The following is an 18,032-nucleotide window of genomic DNA, read 5'->3' on the forward strand; positions in this document are numbered from 1 at the left end:
TTGATTACACAATGACGAAAATAAGCTTGTTACTGTTTATGCATAAGCCACGCCAGCTTTAAACACGATGATGTCAAATTGCTATGTTACCGCGACTGACATGCGCATTGTTGACAACCAACATATAGGAATGTCTTCGAAGGTGATTTAAATACCTGAGGCTTTAGAAGTAAATTTTTGTGGGAATATCCGTTATTGACCGCGTTGCAGAGTATGGACGATTCAAGAAAAGGAAAATTAAATCCGTATTTCCCCTTCAATATTTTTTACCATGTCCTCGCGATAATCTGTAATTGAAAAGTCTGAGAAGTGGGTATGAAGTAATTCCTATTAGAAATGCTATGGAATGTTGCGGCGGTGAGGAACCCAGTAGCTGCCGATACTTTGGTAGCCCTGTGCCGGTGGATCTTGGCTAGTGTTCCATGCAACACTATGGGGCTCTTTGAATCAGTCTCAAAAGTTCCCTGGAGGCCAAAACCAGTGATGCGCAGACATTGATTTCAGAGAGTCCGAATATGTCCGACAGCTTGAGTCTCTGAAGTCTAATCCGTCTGAATCCGACGAATCCCGCCCATGCACGTAAGCGCATGTCCCGACACAGCATGTTTCAACTAATGCATTTTTGTTACGTAATAATAACCGAAACTAGCCATTTCCTTCCGTCGGTAGGTTCAAGCCCGCCTATGACGGCCTACCGGGAAGATATCTAAGCATCGACATGTCGCGCTCTTTGTTCGGACCGAAAATGTGTTTGCGCCTACGGCGGTGTAGTAGGCTACATGTCTAGAATCTTTACTCAACTGCTTCATTATGTTTATATCGCAAACTGCAAAGCTGTGGAAAATCAGTAACGCGATGCTATCTACGATACTGCCATTTTCGATCCATGCGCATTGCGCATCGTATGCGGTGTTGGATGACTTTCCGATCGTCATTTCTTTGGTGTAGGTGTACTATACATATATTTGCATTATATTCAGATGTTTACGAAACTCACCAGCATAGAAAACATACACGGAAAACGCATAAGTTTGGGGTTTGCTTGGGATATCACGTGGGTTGAATTGTACAGTTTGCTATTATATGTACTCTTTTGAGGGGATTTGTCCTAAATCATCCTCTGAGGACTTTCAGAATGCTAAAATATCTTCTTTTTCGCATTCCAAGTTAGTTGTTTATCCATTCAACAAGACTTTTTGGCGAAACGTTGTATTTACTTCCCTCAAAAAATTACTGTAGTCATGAAACATGCTGAAATGCTGGTTTCAACAAGGTTTACAAAAAATTGCCTTACCTTATTGAGTGTTATTGCAAACATTGCTCATCGTTCACTGTCATCTCTGGGCCTTTTTAGGGACGAGGATCCGTCGTATATTTTGTGGCTCAACCCGGGTTGTACCCGAATCACGAGTCAATTTTACTTCTGTAACTATAGGCTTACCATACGTCCTCCTTTAGGAGAATTTGTCCTCCTTTTTGGCAATTCGTCCTTTCTAGCAGTGGTTCTCAACCACCGGTCCGCGACGACATGCCTGCCGGTCCGCCACACATATTACAATTTTATATCTTAATTTCAAGATGCAGTGTTGAAGACTTTTCCATTGATAAAATAAATAAACCATCAAATTTGAAACTGATTCAGAACTTCGTGAGGTAACATTAGCGTTGAAAACATGTTTGATTTGACTTGAAGTTCAAGATGAGGCAATTGACGACATGGTCGCGACAAGCACAGAACAGATACGAGCTGACTCACCGCTAAACAGTGAAATTCGCGCGATTATTCGATTTCGATTCATTCATTTTGTGCAGGACTGCAATTGGGGCACCCCGAACCGCCCAATTGAATAGCGATGGAGCTTGAAACGGGCCCAAAATTATTTCGCAAATGAACATAAATCATAGCGGTTTTTTTTAAATCTTTTTCCAGCAATTTTCAATTTCATCTTTTCATGCTTTGCTCGATTTAGCGTCAATAAATGTCCTGCTTATTATGTGCCCTTCTCGAGGAAATACGCATGATTTATAAAAATAGGCATTTCGGCGTGAGCCATTACCGTCCCACGACGTACCAACACAAAATGAAGTTTAGGCTAACATTAGACTCAGAAAGGTGTGTTAAAAATTCGGCAGCGACAAAACCGATTCAGTCATAAATGATCGAAAATTTTCACTATTGGCGCGATTAGGCTATACGTAAACTCTTTGCCTGCACTGAGTAAAATGAATGTGCTAACAAGTACAGGTTAAAATAGGGGCGGGCAACATACGGCCCGCGGGCCGGATCCGGCCCGCCGACAGTTTTCGGTCTTACGTGATGATGAGGCCCGCGACGCCGTCTACAGGCATTTAGGCGCAAACATTTTCAAGCATGAACATTAGTACGACAGAGCGACCCTCCAGTACAACTGCTGTTTACTGCCTTGACGTAGCCAGGGGCGAATGGGACCATGTCATTCCCAAATTTTTCGAGATTATTCGTAATATTTATAAATAGTGGAATATTTTCGGGCAGATGGATTCAAACTAAAAAAAATTCGCATGCCCCACGCAGTTCAGTGTCTCCATGTGCGTGTCTTGATTATGAGAATAAAGTATCATAGATACACTAGAATAGCCCGAGGCAGTTGGGTTGCAGCAGTTTTCCACACAGGAAATAATAAGAATGAACCCACCGGAAGTGAATGATCTGCGATAAGTTCATTAATGTATATTCTTATGCCATAATCAATGTTCAAAATTATAATTATAGGTTCTGTACAGTTTAGAAGGAACCACTTGCTCATACAGTCACCAATATCATTGATCAATCAAATTCATTCATTTACGCAAAAAATTTTCGCGCTTCGCGCGTCTATCAGCCAGATATACTCTGCATTTTAATAACATTCGTATCACCGATTTGGGCTCGCCCGTGAACCGGTCGCCCAACTGCAGGAATATGTGTATGCGTCTCTGAATTGTGTGTACAAAGGGTAGTGCAGGGTGGGATGGGCGGATCTGTGGCGCGTTTCCGGCCCGCTGGATGTTCATATTCCCCTATCCGGCCTGCCGGACAGAGAAGTTGCCCGCCCCTGGGTAAAAAGTTCACCCAACTGCTGGGTCTGGGGGCTCAGCCTCCGGAAGTTTGGGTTATCGCCCTGTGGCGGCCAAGACAAACATTTGTGGGGCTGGGCTGACGAAGAGCTTTTTCAGCCTGGATTTGCGGATGGCCGGTATAGCTGCTGTAAGCTGTTTTCGTACGGCGTATTGTATTCGTTGTTGTCAGAGTAGCCTGCGTCTGGTGGTAGTGGACAATGAGCAAGGTAGCGCGACAAGGTGCTTGGTTCGACTCCGAAACGCTTCTTCTCGCAATATTGTCGAAGAGATGAATATTATTCGAGCTTGCGTGGTCGGTTAAGCCCACGGCCTTCGGAGTGAAAGACTGTAAACGGCTCTCGGTGGTAGCACGTTTATCTGGACAATGCAATTGTACCTCGACTCAGCAGAGTCACTGCCATGAAATCGCATTGGTGTCATCATGAAGATAATTAATTACGATCAAAATCCTTCAAATGTCACTGTTGCATACTGTACATTCTGGCTTCATTTCAATTTTTTAAAGTCTACCGGTCCGCCTGACAATTTTTGAAATTTTACCGGTCCGCAAGGTGAAAAAGGTTGAGAACCACTGCTTTATAGCTTTGTGAGCCAAGCAATTGTACAGGGAAAACTTTAACATGCCACATATGACGAATAATCTGGATTTTGACGGCAGTGGCGGCAAGTTTGACTACAGGTCAACTACAGGTCAATCGTCCCTATCTACAAGAAAGGCGCTGCGAGTGACCCAGCGAACTACAGAGGCATCTCCCTGATGCAGACCGCTGCCAAGTTGTTCGACCGGGTATTGCTCCTTCGCATACGTGAGCAACTCTCTACCAAGCTCCTGAATGCTCAGAATGGATTTCGACCATCTCGCGGTACTACAGAGCACCTCCTGGCACTGCGCACAATCATTGACACCTGTCGCTCACACAAAAAGAATGTTCGTTGATTTCGCGAAAGCCTTCGACTCGGTCTCGCGCCCAGTCATGGCGGAGATCCTCAGATTCTATGGAATTCCTGAGGTGATAACGTAGGCCATTATGGCCCTCTACACTGACACACGAGCGCGAGTCCGAACAGATGACGGCCCAAGCGGAGATTTCAACACTTCGGTTGGTGTGCTTCAAGGTGACACCCTGGCACCATTCCTGTTCGTGGTCATCCTTGACTTCGTCCTACGAACGGCCTTCCCGGATAATACGAACTTCTTTGAATGGCGGCCGCGGCAAGGAACGCGCACGCGTACGACTCGCGAGGCAATACACGTAGGTATTCTTGCCTACGCAGACGACCTAGCCTTGCTTGCCCCGAACACCGCATCGGCACAGCGCCTCATTAACCAGCTAGAGGCCACCGCCGCTCTTGTTGGCCTCCAGATCAACGCCAAGAAGACTGAGGTTCTGGCCATACCAGCTCTACCGAAGAACGCGACACCGATTCAACTGGGAGAAATCGATCTCAAGTATGTAACGAGTTTTGTGTACCTCGGTATTGACGTCGCTGACTCTGGAAAAGCGCTCAAGGCGAGGCGAGCAAAGGCCTGGGGCGCGGCAAGACGGCTACATAGCCTCTTCCATTCAAGTGCCTCAACCCAGCTCAAGACCCGTATCTTCCGTTCCACGGTCGAGCAGGTTCTTCTCTACGGAATAGAGGCAGTCACGCTGACAGAGAAGCTGGCTAAGACGCTCAACGCTAACTACGACGCACTCCTCCGCTATGCACTCGGCATTCACCATCCGGAGCATATATCCACGAATGCATTGCGAGAACTCACAGGAACGGTCCCATGCCGTCTACTGGCAGCTGAACGACGCTTCCGCCTAATCGGCCATCTAGCGCGGCATCAAGACGAGCAACCAGCCGCCGCCATCATCAATCACATTCCCACGGAGCCATGGCGCAGAGGTGGCTGCAATCGGAAAACATGGCGCTCGACAATGGAGACTGACCTAGCGCAACGCGGGCTGTCGCTTGAAGACGTCCACGACCGCCTACGTTGGAGACGCTTAATACGAGCCTAAAACTGATTATCTCGATGTTTTTTGTTTCCTGTTTTCTTTTGCCCTTTTCATTTTTATTTTATCTAATTGAAAAGTCGATATATATATATATGTCAGTTGTGCTATGAGAGACGATAATGCAATTTCGCCATAATCCAACTTATCCCAGACATAGGCGTAACCATGTAGGCCAAAAGGTCCATGCCCCACCCAATATTTCGTACCTTAACACAGGTTGAAATCAATGTTCCCTCTAATTTTTGACGAGTCCACGCACACTCACCAACTCACTGCGCGGTTCCTTGGTCAACAGTGCGTATCGACTAAAAAAGGTCAGATTTTTTTGTGCGCAGAGACCGTGTCAGCACGTATGCAGCTGCAGCTTAGAGGGGGCATTGGTTGAAGTATTTTTGAGCAGAAGTAGCCTACTCTACGTGAAATTTTTCTTAGCGTGGGGCGCGATATATAGTGTCAGTGGATTCTTTAAATTGCTGACTATGGCCGCTTCTCGGCAAATACAAGTGACTAAATAGGCGTAAAATAAAAATACACATAATATACAGAATTGAATCTAACTGTATTCGCGTGCGCTGCCTTCGGCTGTGGATTCAGTGAGCTACATCTTTTTGACGCCAAAAAGTCACAACAAGGCAGGTAAAGTTTTAGCCAACACGAATTGCGATCCCAGACAGATCGTCGGCGATAGAACCTTGACCGAAGATCGCGCTGGATGGCCCTGTCCTTGCAATCTTGAGTCCCGCGGCACAAACGCGACAAACAAATGAAATATTGTGCCTGTGAATGAATGCAAATTGGGAATCGTACGCGTGTCTCACAAAACAAGTTTCTCTTTTAATTTGTTGTAGTACGTCATTTGGGTGGCGACAACTTTCTCCGGATGTCATGAAATATAACAACATGCTGCAACAAAATAATTGATGACAATTAGCCCGCCCGACGCTCACCATAGATACACTCAAGAATAGCCTTACCGGGCGGCATAAATATATAGGGCCTATCTCAAGATGCATAACCACGTGCCCTCTAAATCGTGGAATTCAGCCCTTCTATCACCTCTACCGGTAAATCTGAGAATGATATTGTATATGCAATATGCAAATAACAATATTATTGACCAATTTTATTCATTAACTTTGAGAAACTTTCGTGCTTTGCGCAGATGTATGGATGCACTGGTTTGCCATAACATGAATATTATGACATCACATCATGCATGTACAGGTGAAATATATGTATAAAGTTCCCCGGAAATTGGGTTAATCACCCAGTAAGGGCCCAAGACCATCATTTTATACTATAGTTTTCCATATCTTTAAAGGGAAGAGGTTCCTTCACGTCATCAAGGTTTTGCAAAAAAATAGTTATCGGGCTACGCCCATGATCTCAGCTCGTCGGTGTGGTGTGGATTGTGCGCAATTTTTGCATATATAGTATGCCGACAGATATCCCTTATTTACACACGTATGTCATACAGTTGTGGTGCAAAAGACCTAATCGTTCATAAGCGCCACTTCCCAAATAATAATTATAACATTAATAGCAATGTAGTAACTTTGATTACAATATTTTATCATGAATTAATTCCATCACAATCGGCATGGAGAATATACGTGTCAAAGAATACCCACGATATCCTTTGGGACGTCATACTTGTAGTTAATGAAAATTGAGAAAATTTGACACGATATCTATCGAATAAAAGCGAGGCGCCATTTTGTTTTATTTCCATTTCGGGGATTTTCCAACACTGAACGCGGCGGTGAGGCTATCGCTATGCCATAGGCGGAGAGTCATCAATTTCATCATCATCATCATCATCATCATCATCATTGGTTTATTATCAATTTTATCAGTTCAATACACCACAAAAATGCGATACAATGAATTGACAGGAAGATGTCGAAGCGACTTGGATTAGTCTATGGAATCAGACTCCCACCTTGGCCTAGGCGATGTAAAGAGGAGGTATGCACACTGGATGAAAGTAAAGAAGACAGTATAGAAAAAGAAAGCGACAAGAATAGGGCGGCATGTCATGGGAAGCGAGATCGATAGGTCAGTCGTGGTCCGGTAATCTTGAGGATGGACTGTATCTATTAAATTGTAATTGCTTGTATTTCGACTTGAATGTGGACATGCTCGTCGACTGTCGGATGGCCGGCGGGATACTGTTCCACACATCAGGTCCGGCATATTTTATAGAGCGATGATCTTTTCGGTCAATCATATGATATTTGGACGACGTGGACGCGCGTGTGTTGTACTTTTTCCAAAATCAGACGATATTTGACGTGGCGATCTCCTACAATCTATAGTTTGCTTTATCATGGCACATTTACTTCTCCGTCTTGGAGTCTAAGGAGACACTATAAATGTAGAAATGTAGCCGTGAATAATCATGATTTTCACCGTGTAAGGGTGGTCAATTAGGCATACATCAAAGTCATAATCTCTCCATGTCTGCTTCACAATGCTCCAATCGCTGGGGTCCATTACCATTACCCCATGCCTGCTCAAGATGACTAGACCTACTATATGTCCTCTTTTAAGGGGTTTTGTCCCCTTATCTCAAGAAAAGTGTACGGTCCTCCGATGACGATCAAAGATGCCCAAATATCCTATTTTCGCATTGCGATTTCGTTGCTCAGACTTTCAACGAGACTTCTTGGCGAGACGTATTTGTTTACAAAAGATTACAGTCGCTATGAAACGTGTTGAATTGCTTGTTAACAAAAAACGGTTTTCCAAAAAATTACCCTCCCAACCCTACCTTCTTGATTGTTATGACAAACATTGTTCGACGTTTTCTATAACAGATGTGCCGTTTAACATGCGTGCGGATCCGTCTAAATTTTTCTGGATCAAGTTCCAACTTGACAGACCGCAAAGAAATTACTGCTATTCGTGTCGTTGAGTTTTTGACTTTCCATGCGCGCGTGTTGAGTTAATGGCGCACTTGAGGTGTGTCAAGTTCAAACTTAAGCCAGAAATATTGCAACGGAACCTCACCTGAAACAAGCCCAAGTAACAAAATAAAGTTGTGAGTTTTGTAGGTCTAGCATACTATTTGCTATTTGCTATTACTATGTTACTGTATGGTAGGCTATGTTCTCATCTCTTACAGAAGCTTAACAAGTAACTTTCGCTTGCAACTACCAAAGAACTGTAAAATAGGGTTACCATATACGTCCTCTTTCAAGAGATTTTGTCCTCTTTTTTTCACTAAATTGAAAGTGTCCTTGAAGTACGCCTAAATGTCATTATTTTTGGGAATTTGTCCTCCTATTCTAGATAAAGTAACAAAATGCCACCGGAAAGCCGACTCTAAGGCAGACTTGGCAAGCAAAAACGTAGAAAAGTGAGTAATACGGGGCCAAAATGATGACGATTTTTTAGTTAACACCTCTAAATTCAAGTAAAAAGTGGGTAAATGGGGAGTTTTTTTTAGCCGGAACTAGAACTTTCCGTACTTTTTGAAAGTTTTCCTCTTCTCGGATCCCAAAATATGGTAACCGTATGTAAAGCACCATCAAACTCAAACACAACAATTCTGCTTACTCTTTACTTGTCCGCGAAAAATGTTCCGCTTCTATGTAGGGGAGAGGTGGTACTGATGAGACGGCTGGGCCACAAATACATGGAAAATTATCTGTGTTAATCTCATGATTACAGTAAGCGAATTTGTCTACAGTTGCATGCTGGCAGAATCTTTCCTCACATGCAAAAAACTTAGACCTGCGTGAGTATGGGATGCGTGACTGACAGATGATTTATGTTTTGTGAGGTGTAAAATAAATTTGAATCGACGTACACATTTTTCTATATCACCTTCTACACTAACAAACCAGCCGTAATTTTTAATTTGAAGTTTATGTATTGTATCAAGGTATATAATGCCACGTATTTTTTATTTCAATAGCATCCTCTAGTGGACTATTTTCAATTGAGTTACAATATTAATAGAGTGGGGGTCTACGGTACCTTAGCCAAATCAAGCAAAATAGTTGGACCAACAAATCACTTAACAACAGAAACACGCCTACATAATATAGAGGCCGCAAATCATAGTTACCTGTGGTGTTTTATCGCTATATTGAGGTATTTGAAAGTCAAAATGTCGATTCATGGGTAATATGTATGCGCCATTAATTTTGTAGATTTTGGCGTATATCGAAACGCGATTTTACGGCCACATTTGAGTTGATGCAATCTATTCTTGAAGGTGGCGACGGAACATTCTTCATTGGCTTGCTGTAGCCTCGATTATAGTAGCCTACCCAACAAAACAAGATGAATAATCCTAGTTCTTGAGCGTATATCCCGTAGGTACCATGGTCGTGTGCCTTTGGACCCACCGGGCAGGGACCGATAATACGTTCGAGTAACAACTTTTTAACGTTCATAAATATTTTTTGAAAAGGCGAATATTCATGTAAATGTCTGCGATAGGTAAGAGCTTGTATCAAAGTGTTGAGCCAGCAAACGATCTGCATTTCTCGGCTGAATATTTGAGGGCCAGACATCATTTTGCATTTTTTTATCCATCGGTACCACATCTCCCCCGTGGCACGCCTAAAGATGACCTACATCACAAAACCATGAAAGCAACTACTTCGTTTCGTCGTATACGCAATATTGAACGAGAAAACACCAAGACTTTATTCTCCGTGCAGAAATTAAATATTTCAAATTGAATCATACTCCGCCGTTTTCAGTTCTATATTCTACCAATCGCATGATGCTGATCCGGTGCCGGTGGCGAATATTAGTGGAACTCGGATACGCGATGGCCGTTTCACTTTTGCTGCGGAATAGGCATAATGCATCACGAATACAAATGAAGATTTAAATTTCATGCAGATATACCGTCTATTAGTTCTTTGAAAATATTTCTCATGTCGAAGACATCATCAATAAAACTATGTTCTTCCGTGCCACTGGTAGCTTCCACATTGCATAAAATGACTCCCTCATTCGTTTGTCTCTGGAAGTCGGCAGATTCAATAAGCGAGTGCAACAATGCGATATAGAGACGTATCTACAATAAGGTTATGACATTTAAAAAAAAACTCAAAATTTTGCGTGTCCTGTAGTCACAAATGGTGAAGTTTTTTGTCCTGATCTAAAAATTCACAAAAGTTAAGACTGTTTAAACAAAACTCTACCGCACAAAAAGTTTCCAGTTTTCACTGTATGAAGGATAGGCTTTCTTTTGTAGATGCAACCTATATAATATATATATATCGACTAATTTGAATTTAACTGACACAATTTCAATTGCGAAGATTTAAAATTGTATTTTGGTAAATTGTGACTGCCCATATTGAATTAATCCTATCGTGTCCTTCTTTATGGTCAAAAATAAATAATTATTAAATAATGATTAATTTCGATTTTAGTGTATGTATGTATCGACTAATTTGAATTTGTCTGACACAAATCAAACCGGGTGTTCTAAACGGCGACAGTAGAACAGCTCAAGATATTTTCAGCAGTCTAGAAAACCTATTAGAGAAATTTGATGCACAGGAAAATTTGAAAATGTCATATCATATGGGACATAGCATCTGTTGGTACTGAACGGTGGAATGGCGTTATTGTGAAACTGCAAAATGCGATGATGAGGAGCGGTTTTGATGAACCATAATATATTGTTTGCCAACATCACAATAATTTGTCTTAAAGCATGTATCAGAGTTCTTCGATCCAATGTCTTAAGGAAATCCAACTCCCAGCTACGAATTGGGAGATGTGGTAAAATAGTACAAAAACGTGGAAAAATCCACCAAGTCCGAAAATCAGATAAAAATATTAGAACACCGAGGATGGAGGGATTATTTTAGGTTTATTTTTGAGATGTTCAGAGCATTCCGCTCTTTCAAACAAAATAGTAGATTGCCACTAATCAAATGGCATAAACTTCCGTATCTACGCAATGCGAGATGGAGCTTAAGGGCCATGACTGCGTACATCCAAATCCCAAGATGAAGAGTAACTCTGGAGATATCATGCTTATTCGTTGAAAATCCGTGTTAGGAAGTCTGGTGTTCTAACCATAGGTCTCTTTGAGCTCGAATGTTCTGCAGCTATAAAGTGCGTTAAAACCCCACTGGAAGTCGGATAAGTCCGTTGTAGCTGTCCCTGACACTAACATCGTTGCAGAAAGGGAAGTCAAATTTCTTTACCAGAAGTGTAAATTGAAAAATATTTGAAGAATAAATTTGAAGCATATAATAACCTTTGAATCGTAGAGGTACTTCTTTACTGACCACCTCTGGTCTCGAATCATAGGACTTGGTTCTAGTCATGTTCAATAGCTCCAGTAAAATTCGAGTCAATACACTAATCTACTCGAGTCGAGTCATTTTACGCATTTGGAAAAACGACTTGAGCCAATTCGAGTAACCAAATAACCGTGACTCGAGTCATTACAAGCCTGTTAATTTCTAATAAACTTTGTCGCTATATTTCTAACTGTAGTCTAATTTAGGAAAGTCGGGCATTTTCTAGTTGTCCGAGTTGTGGTCGAAGTCACTTGATTTGCAGTGCAATTCGGCAAAACCTACTTCAGTACTTGGAAAAAGCTGAAGTGTTAAGAACAATACTATTGGTGTGGTTGGTGTATTGGACTGATGCGCAAAACCGTTAAGTTGAGAAACTCTGATAAGCTTTTTGTCGCAATATGCTATAAACCAGTACGGTGTACATTGCATCCCTCTTCAATGACATATGCTGGTTCAAATAAGTTTGTGAATGAAATTCGGGCTTCCAAACTGGGGGTCGCGACCCCATGGGGGTTGTTTGCCGGGGGTCGTTGAGACGAAAATTAATTACCAATGACTATTAGAAGAAGGTAAAATTTAGCTGATGCTATCGGCGTCTCATTCCTGAATATTTTAGTTCATTTTTCAAAAGAGAAGGAAAGACTAATGCGAGCCCGCCGAGCAAGGTCTCGGATCAGTCGAGGCGTCATAGCAGCACCTACTATAACGCAAGGTTTGTGTCTGGTCATTAGTATGATACACGTGAACGGTGGAGCTATGTGTTAACAAAACAATCATAGTGTCGTATATGCTGTGGACACAGCGAGAGTGAACGCGGCTCACTGCAGTTGGGATACGTCATATTTTCCATTTACTAAAGGTAACTTTACGGTCATTTTTGACCGGCTTGCCGAGCGCAAAATCCGATAAAACGGGTATCAATGGAAAGCTGCTGATGTAGTGATCACTGATAACTGTCTGGCTCTTTCTTTTCTTCTCAGCTTCACTCTCGTTTTGCCAGACAGAATTGTTGCGTCACAATGCCAAAACTCGATCACAATGCGAATTACTAGGTTGATTTTTGGAGTTCCAGGACCATGAACATAATATCATTTCTATTTTCGTAATCAGTACAGCAACAGCTTTCCATTAATACCATTTTAACGAATTTTGCGCTCGGCAAGCGTGTAAAAATGGCCGTAAAGTTGCCTTTGGTCAAACGGAAAGCATGACGTAAACCAAATGCAATGAGCCGTTCATTCTCGCTGTGTCCACACCAAATACGACACTATGATATAATACATACACAGGGCACACGTAATAATCAGTAATAAGCACGCCAAATTGAGAGGTGGGGTCGCAAAAATTTTCAAATCGGAATTTGGGGAAGTGACCGTAAAAAGTTTGGGAATACCGGCTCTAGAATTACAGATGAAAACGATGGAATGAAAATTGAAAGTATCAGCATGTTCGACTTACCTCCTTCAGCTCCTTGTCGAGTTTAGCGCTGAGAACAAGAGCCCTATGTCGCAGTGATTGCAGATCGCTTCGAAGGTCAGTTCCATCAAAAATACTAGCATCACTTGCCAACTCTCTCATGATTGTGTAACCTTTCAAATGAATGTATACTTTATACAGCTTCTTAAATTTTAGATTCATATTCTCAAGTCCATGGTCGAAGAAGGTATTGTAAAATCAGTCTGATACATAAAATCAATGGTGACGCAACCGCATCAATGTAAAATGTACATATACCGGAGATTTGTGAATGAAAAAATGACCATTTGCCCGTCCTTCTTGGATGAAATCAAAGTGTCCTTGTGGACACAAGCAAATCTCACGGCTCAGGGAAATTGGTTCACGTCACACATTTCATTTGGCTGAAGGCAATTTGATGGTAATTTTTGACCGACTGGCCGAGCATCAAATTTCATAAAACGGTATCAATCGAAAGCGGCCGCTGTACTGATTTCGAAAATATAAATTTTATTTCGCTCGTGGCCCTGCAACCCCCACAATCAGCCTCGAATTTTTCGTTATTATGGAGAGTGGCATAGTTACGCAACAATGCTGTCTGGCGAATGTTGTCTTGTGAATATTGCCCATACTTTATTTCATGGTTTGACGACGAATTCTGTCTCACACAGAAAACAAGACAATGTATGGCGGAGCCCATTGGCGATTTGGTGCTCGGGATCTAAATATCATTGGCGAGCAATGACTCACTCTGTAGCTGCGCGGGGATTTATGCTCATGATCACGTTCTAACCCGCTTCCGGGCCAAGCACGTTGCATTGACGGCGCCGAGCCATCACATTTTGAATAATGAACATGTACGGAACATGGTGTGATATTGATAGCACAATTTTCAGGAATCACTATAATTTTTTACCATGCTGTCTGCTCGGTTTATCGCAGGTTTTTGTACATTCTCCTTGTTATGTTAGCCGTCATGCAGACAGAGATAGGAAGTATAGCCTAATCACCATCCTTTGTTTAATTTAATAGTTACTGAGTAATCAGTGAGCCCCTAACCGGCATAACCGATTGGGTATACAATCACTGCCAGTCCCCAACGTATCAATGACATATCATCCATCTACCATTCATCTAGCGCACAGTGGAAAAATTAAAGAACCAACTGTGCGTCGTTACAAATAGGATGATTAAGAGAATGATATTTACTACGTGTACTCACTTTGAACTAGGGTATTTGTCATGCTACTCAATACTTCTGCAGGGCTGCAGTGATATCTTGGTAGATACTGAAAACGAAATGAAAATAGATTATATCAATTTCATTGCAGTCCTATTGGCGGTCAGTCGGGAATCAGACCATGGCGACCATACGGGACGTAATAGCTGCCTAAAATGATGTAAGCGATGTCAGGCATGTGGTTCTCAGTATTGTTTTGTCGCTTTAATATTGATGCAATCACATCATTCCCAAAGTCATACGTTAAAAGCTGCTATAACCAATTTGACCGTGGATCCCTATTGGATATTTCGGAAAATCCCATTCTTATATCATCTCACTCAAATTTCAATGATATTGCTGATGTTAACTGAAAAATTAAAGCAATTCATTACAGTCATATCAACGTAGAAAAAAGTTTTAACAATTGATATTGCGTTTCACATAGGCATAGTTCATACTAGGCATGCAATATACATTTTCCTCGGGTAAAACAGCATATCCATCATGATATGTTGTTCTCCCTTGACGTCATTGTGCAATTGTACATTATATCACCTTACTGCGAATGTCCGTAGCAATGCCGAGTTTCCGGTATTTCCACTGACTCTGCATCGCTTTTATGGGTGGAATTGTCATAACAACTGCGCAGACGCCCTATGCATCGCGGTAACTGATTATTTTATTTTAATCGCACCGAGTTGTGGTGTCCTCGGTCATTATGTTTCAGTTATTAGGTAAGATCTTGCAATTTCGAAAATAACCACCGAACTCAGAATTATATCGTGCTGATAAATCCTGCGTGCATAAGTGCATAGCTTCCTGCGTTCCTATGTACGGGTTAAAATGTTGTACTCGATTTATACCTCGGTATAAGTCTGAGGTATGTTGTGGTTTCGTGTGCCATGGGTGTAATTCGGCGAAAGATATCGGTAATTGTATATATTACTGTCAAATTATTAACTACTCTCAGGTCACGTGATCAGACGTGCCGTTTGAGCTGACGGAATTGGTGTCCAGAGATGGTCAAAGTAGTCAGTCAAAAAACCTACTCAAGTAAAAGTAGAAGTAGCCGTTTTAAAAGCTACCTAAAACTACTTGAAGTATAAGTAGAATTGATCTGATTTGAATCTACTCAAGTAAGTAGTTTTGAAAACGATCGTAATTCGTTCGCATGGACTTTGGAGCTCGACCCAGCCCCCCCCCCCAACCCCCTGCCTATCACCCCCTACCTTTGGGGGGTTTGGAGTGCGACAGTTACACGGCTCTGGGTGGCATCACACGGTAATGACATACCATGTCAAATTGGATGTAGTCTAACTCGATGTCGTCTGTATCATTACATCTCACCACGCCTCGGCTTTGCAAATCTTCGACCTGCTCCATGATCGAATTGATCTTGCTTATGTCGTATTTCGAGATGTAATTCAATCGGCAATCTTCCGCAGCGCACGATTGTAAACAAACGCCGATCATAATCACGGCGACCGCGACTGCTCCTTGAATACTAATTTTCTCCATGCTTAACGTGATGAGTTGATGTGTTCCTTAAAATAACTGCATTTTGCAGAACAGGTCAATAATGCATACATATTACAGCCCTAACAATACAGCCATAGTAATATTTAATCTATTGGTGTGCTGTCAACAGTGCCGCTGAGTGTGCATAATTGTGACCGCAACAGATATGCTGAGTTCTTTTTTATAATATTTAATCCATGAATAAATGATGAGCCGTCAGCAAGTCCCCGATGTGATTTTGAGCGGTTTTAGTTGGGATTACAAATCCCAGATCACTGTACCGAGCCGAATGCGTACTATCGATAGACTATCTAATAGCATATTGAGTATTATTTCAATGGACAGTGCGGTCCATCATCCGATAGATAGCGTCTAATGCGACAAGCTTTCCCCGTTCCGAGTGAAATATGTCATTAATTAGGGCATTATCTGACTGGAAGCCGAACGTTTGCGGTTGGACGGAGGATCAGTCTTTTTCTCGCACTATCGAGACTAAATCCCACCACGGAGACCCGAGCGCTTTGTGGACAGATTGTGCATTAACTTTGGCACTCGGAGCAGCATGAAATTGATCGACATTAGGCCCTCTTGTCAGTGGCGTTGATTTCTGATCATACATCTATCTTGAATAAAATGCTACATGTACAATCCACGGCAAAGGGTTTTACCCTATACATATATAATGAATCGTCATCATCATCATTTTATTGAAATTTTCACGGGTCGGCAACCCGTGGCAAGCGTGCCGAAAGTGGCATGCGTGATGATTTTTCATGGCATGCCAAATGATATGACCCACACAAGATTTTTTAACCATGTTTGTTGTAAAATGTAAAACTGAACTTTTCAAAACAAAAAAAGCTCGAAGATGACCAAAAATTATTTCTTAAATCAAGATAAGGCCGAGTCATTTGGGGCAGATTTTGTACATCTTGAAATTTTTCTCCGCGCTTCACGCGATTTAGTGGATCCGAATTTTTTGAATTTAATTGGCGTATAACCCTATAAGAAATAAAATAACATATGAAGAAAAACAATACAAAATATACAGAAATGAGCCCGACCGTATTAGCAATTATGAATGAATGGCGTCTTAATATCGCATGAGGCTATATAGGGAAGCTTTACTTTAGGGCTGTGCACTGCAAAAGACACCAAGACAAGTTTTGGGCAATATCCGACTCCGTGAAGTGAGATGCCAAAATGATTGGCGGCGATAAAATCTTGTTATAAAACAACCGCCGCATATTGGCCAATATTTTACCGTCGATATTGCTAAGTCCGGGCAACGAGCTGACCACGGTGTATGCAATTCATACGCAACTATTAGCTAAATTAAATGATAACTCTGGTGCGGGAGCGAACAATATTTCTACACTTCGCGATCCTTACTTGGAGAACCACTGACGTATCAGATTCCTTTGTCAGCTTCAGACAAGTGGTTGGTGGTAATCCTAACTCGTGACGAGAATTATGACAACATTAAAATGTTTGGCATGTCAATTGGAAATATTTAGATATGTTGGCATATTTTGGCACGCTGCTCGCGAAAGGTTGACGACCCCGAAAATAAAGGACAACATAATAGGAAGCGACGAGAATGATTGTGGCATGTCTCAGTAGGCGAGTTTGCAGGCTTATGTCTTCATTTATATAAGTTAGACACATTCATTTTTCCGAAAGGGTAAGAAAATTACTCATCCTTTCAGGGGAGAAGCCATCACACCAAGAGCTATCCTATACTTTATCAAAAAAATATATAAATATAGAAATAAATATAAATATAGAAAAATGCAAAGTACTGTTATGGGGTCAAAATATGTGATATAGGCTACTTAACCCAAAGCGTTTTACTATCTACGATTTTGTAGAATTTCTCCTAAATGATTTTACTTTGAAACATTGTTTAACACATGACTTTACCATAGGTTTGTTTAAAACACGATTTGTTTGAAATTCATCCCCTAGTCACGACCAAGGCTTATTTTGGCTAATTCATGATGTCAGGAAATTCACCATGCTGATTTCTCGCAATCTCAATTGCCCGACAAATATATATCACACCACGTTTATTCGAAAAACTACCACTTTCTACGGTGTCAGAAATATCTTCTTACCTGTTGTTTGGTTGATTTTCTGTTTGCGAATCTCTCGGAAGTGAGCCCGCTTGTCCCTTCGTTTCACGCGCACGTTTCAAATGCGATGCGATTTGCATCATCCTCCTCATATATAGCCTATATTACACAACTCCTAAAAATATGCCTAAAATCCACCTGGCCGAATGACAGTGAGATTTACTTTAGCCATGTCTCGATTCCTTTTTTCTTGGTGTTCTTATATACAAAATTCACAAAAATGAAACTGGCTCTGGATTAAATATTCTAGATCAGGGGCCGGCGACCTTTTGTGTGGAGCGTGCCAAAATCTGGGGTACTGAGCTTATCG

The 18,032-nt window shown here is 41.7% G+C and overlaps 1 protein-coding gene across 1 annotated transcript; it reads right to left on the minus strand.

Moving 5' to 3' along the window:
• Positions 1 to 9,743: 9,743 nt before the first annotated feature.
• Positions 9,744 to 17,807, minus strand: LOC145452651 (uncharacterized). The gene is made up of 6 exons (XM_080330828.1): positions 17,705 to 17,807; positions 15,417 to 15,613; positions 14,070 to 14,136; positions 12,851 to 12,981; positions 9,975 to 10,092; positions 9,744 to 9,912 (listed from the first exon to the last, which is right to left on the minus strand). The coding sequence occupies exons 2-6, from the start codon at positions 15,585 to 15,587 to the stop codon at positions 9,833 to 9,835; spliced, it is 567 nt and encodes a 188-aa protein (XP_080186954.1). The 5' UTR covers positions 15,588 to 15,613; positions 17,705 to 17,807; the 3' UTR covers positions 9,744 to 9,832.
• Positions 17,808 to 18,032: the final 225 nt, after the last annotated feature.

The sequence above is a fragment of the Botryllus schlosseri genome, chromosome 12 (assembly GCF_051294905.1).
Source record: "Botryllus schlosseri isolate E-star chromosome 12, Bs_hap1, whole genome shotgun sequence".
NCBI classification, from domain to species: domain Eukaryota; kingdom Metazoa; phylum Chordata; class Ascidiacea; order Stolidobranchia; family Styelidae; genus Botryllus; species Botryllus schlosseri.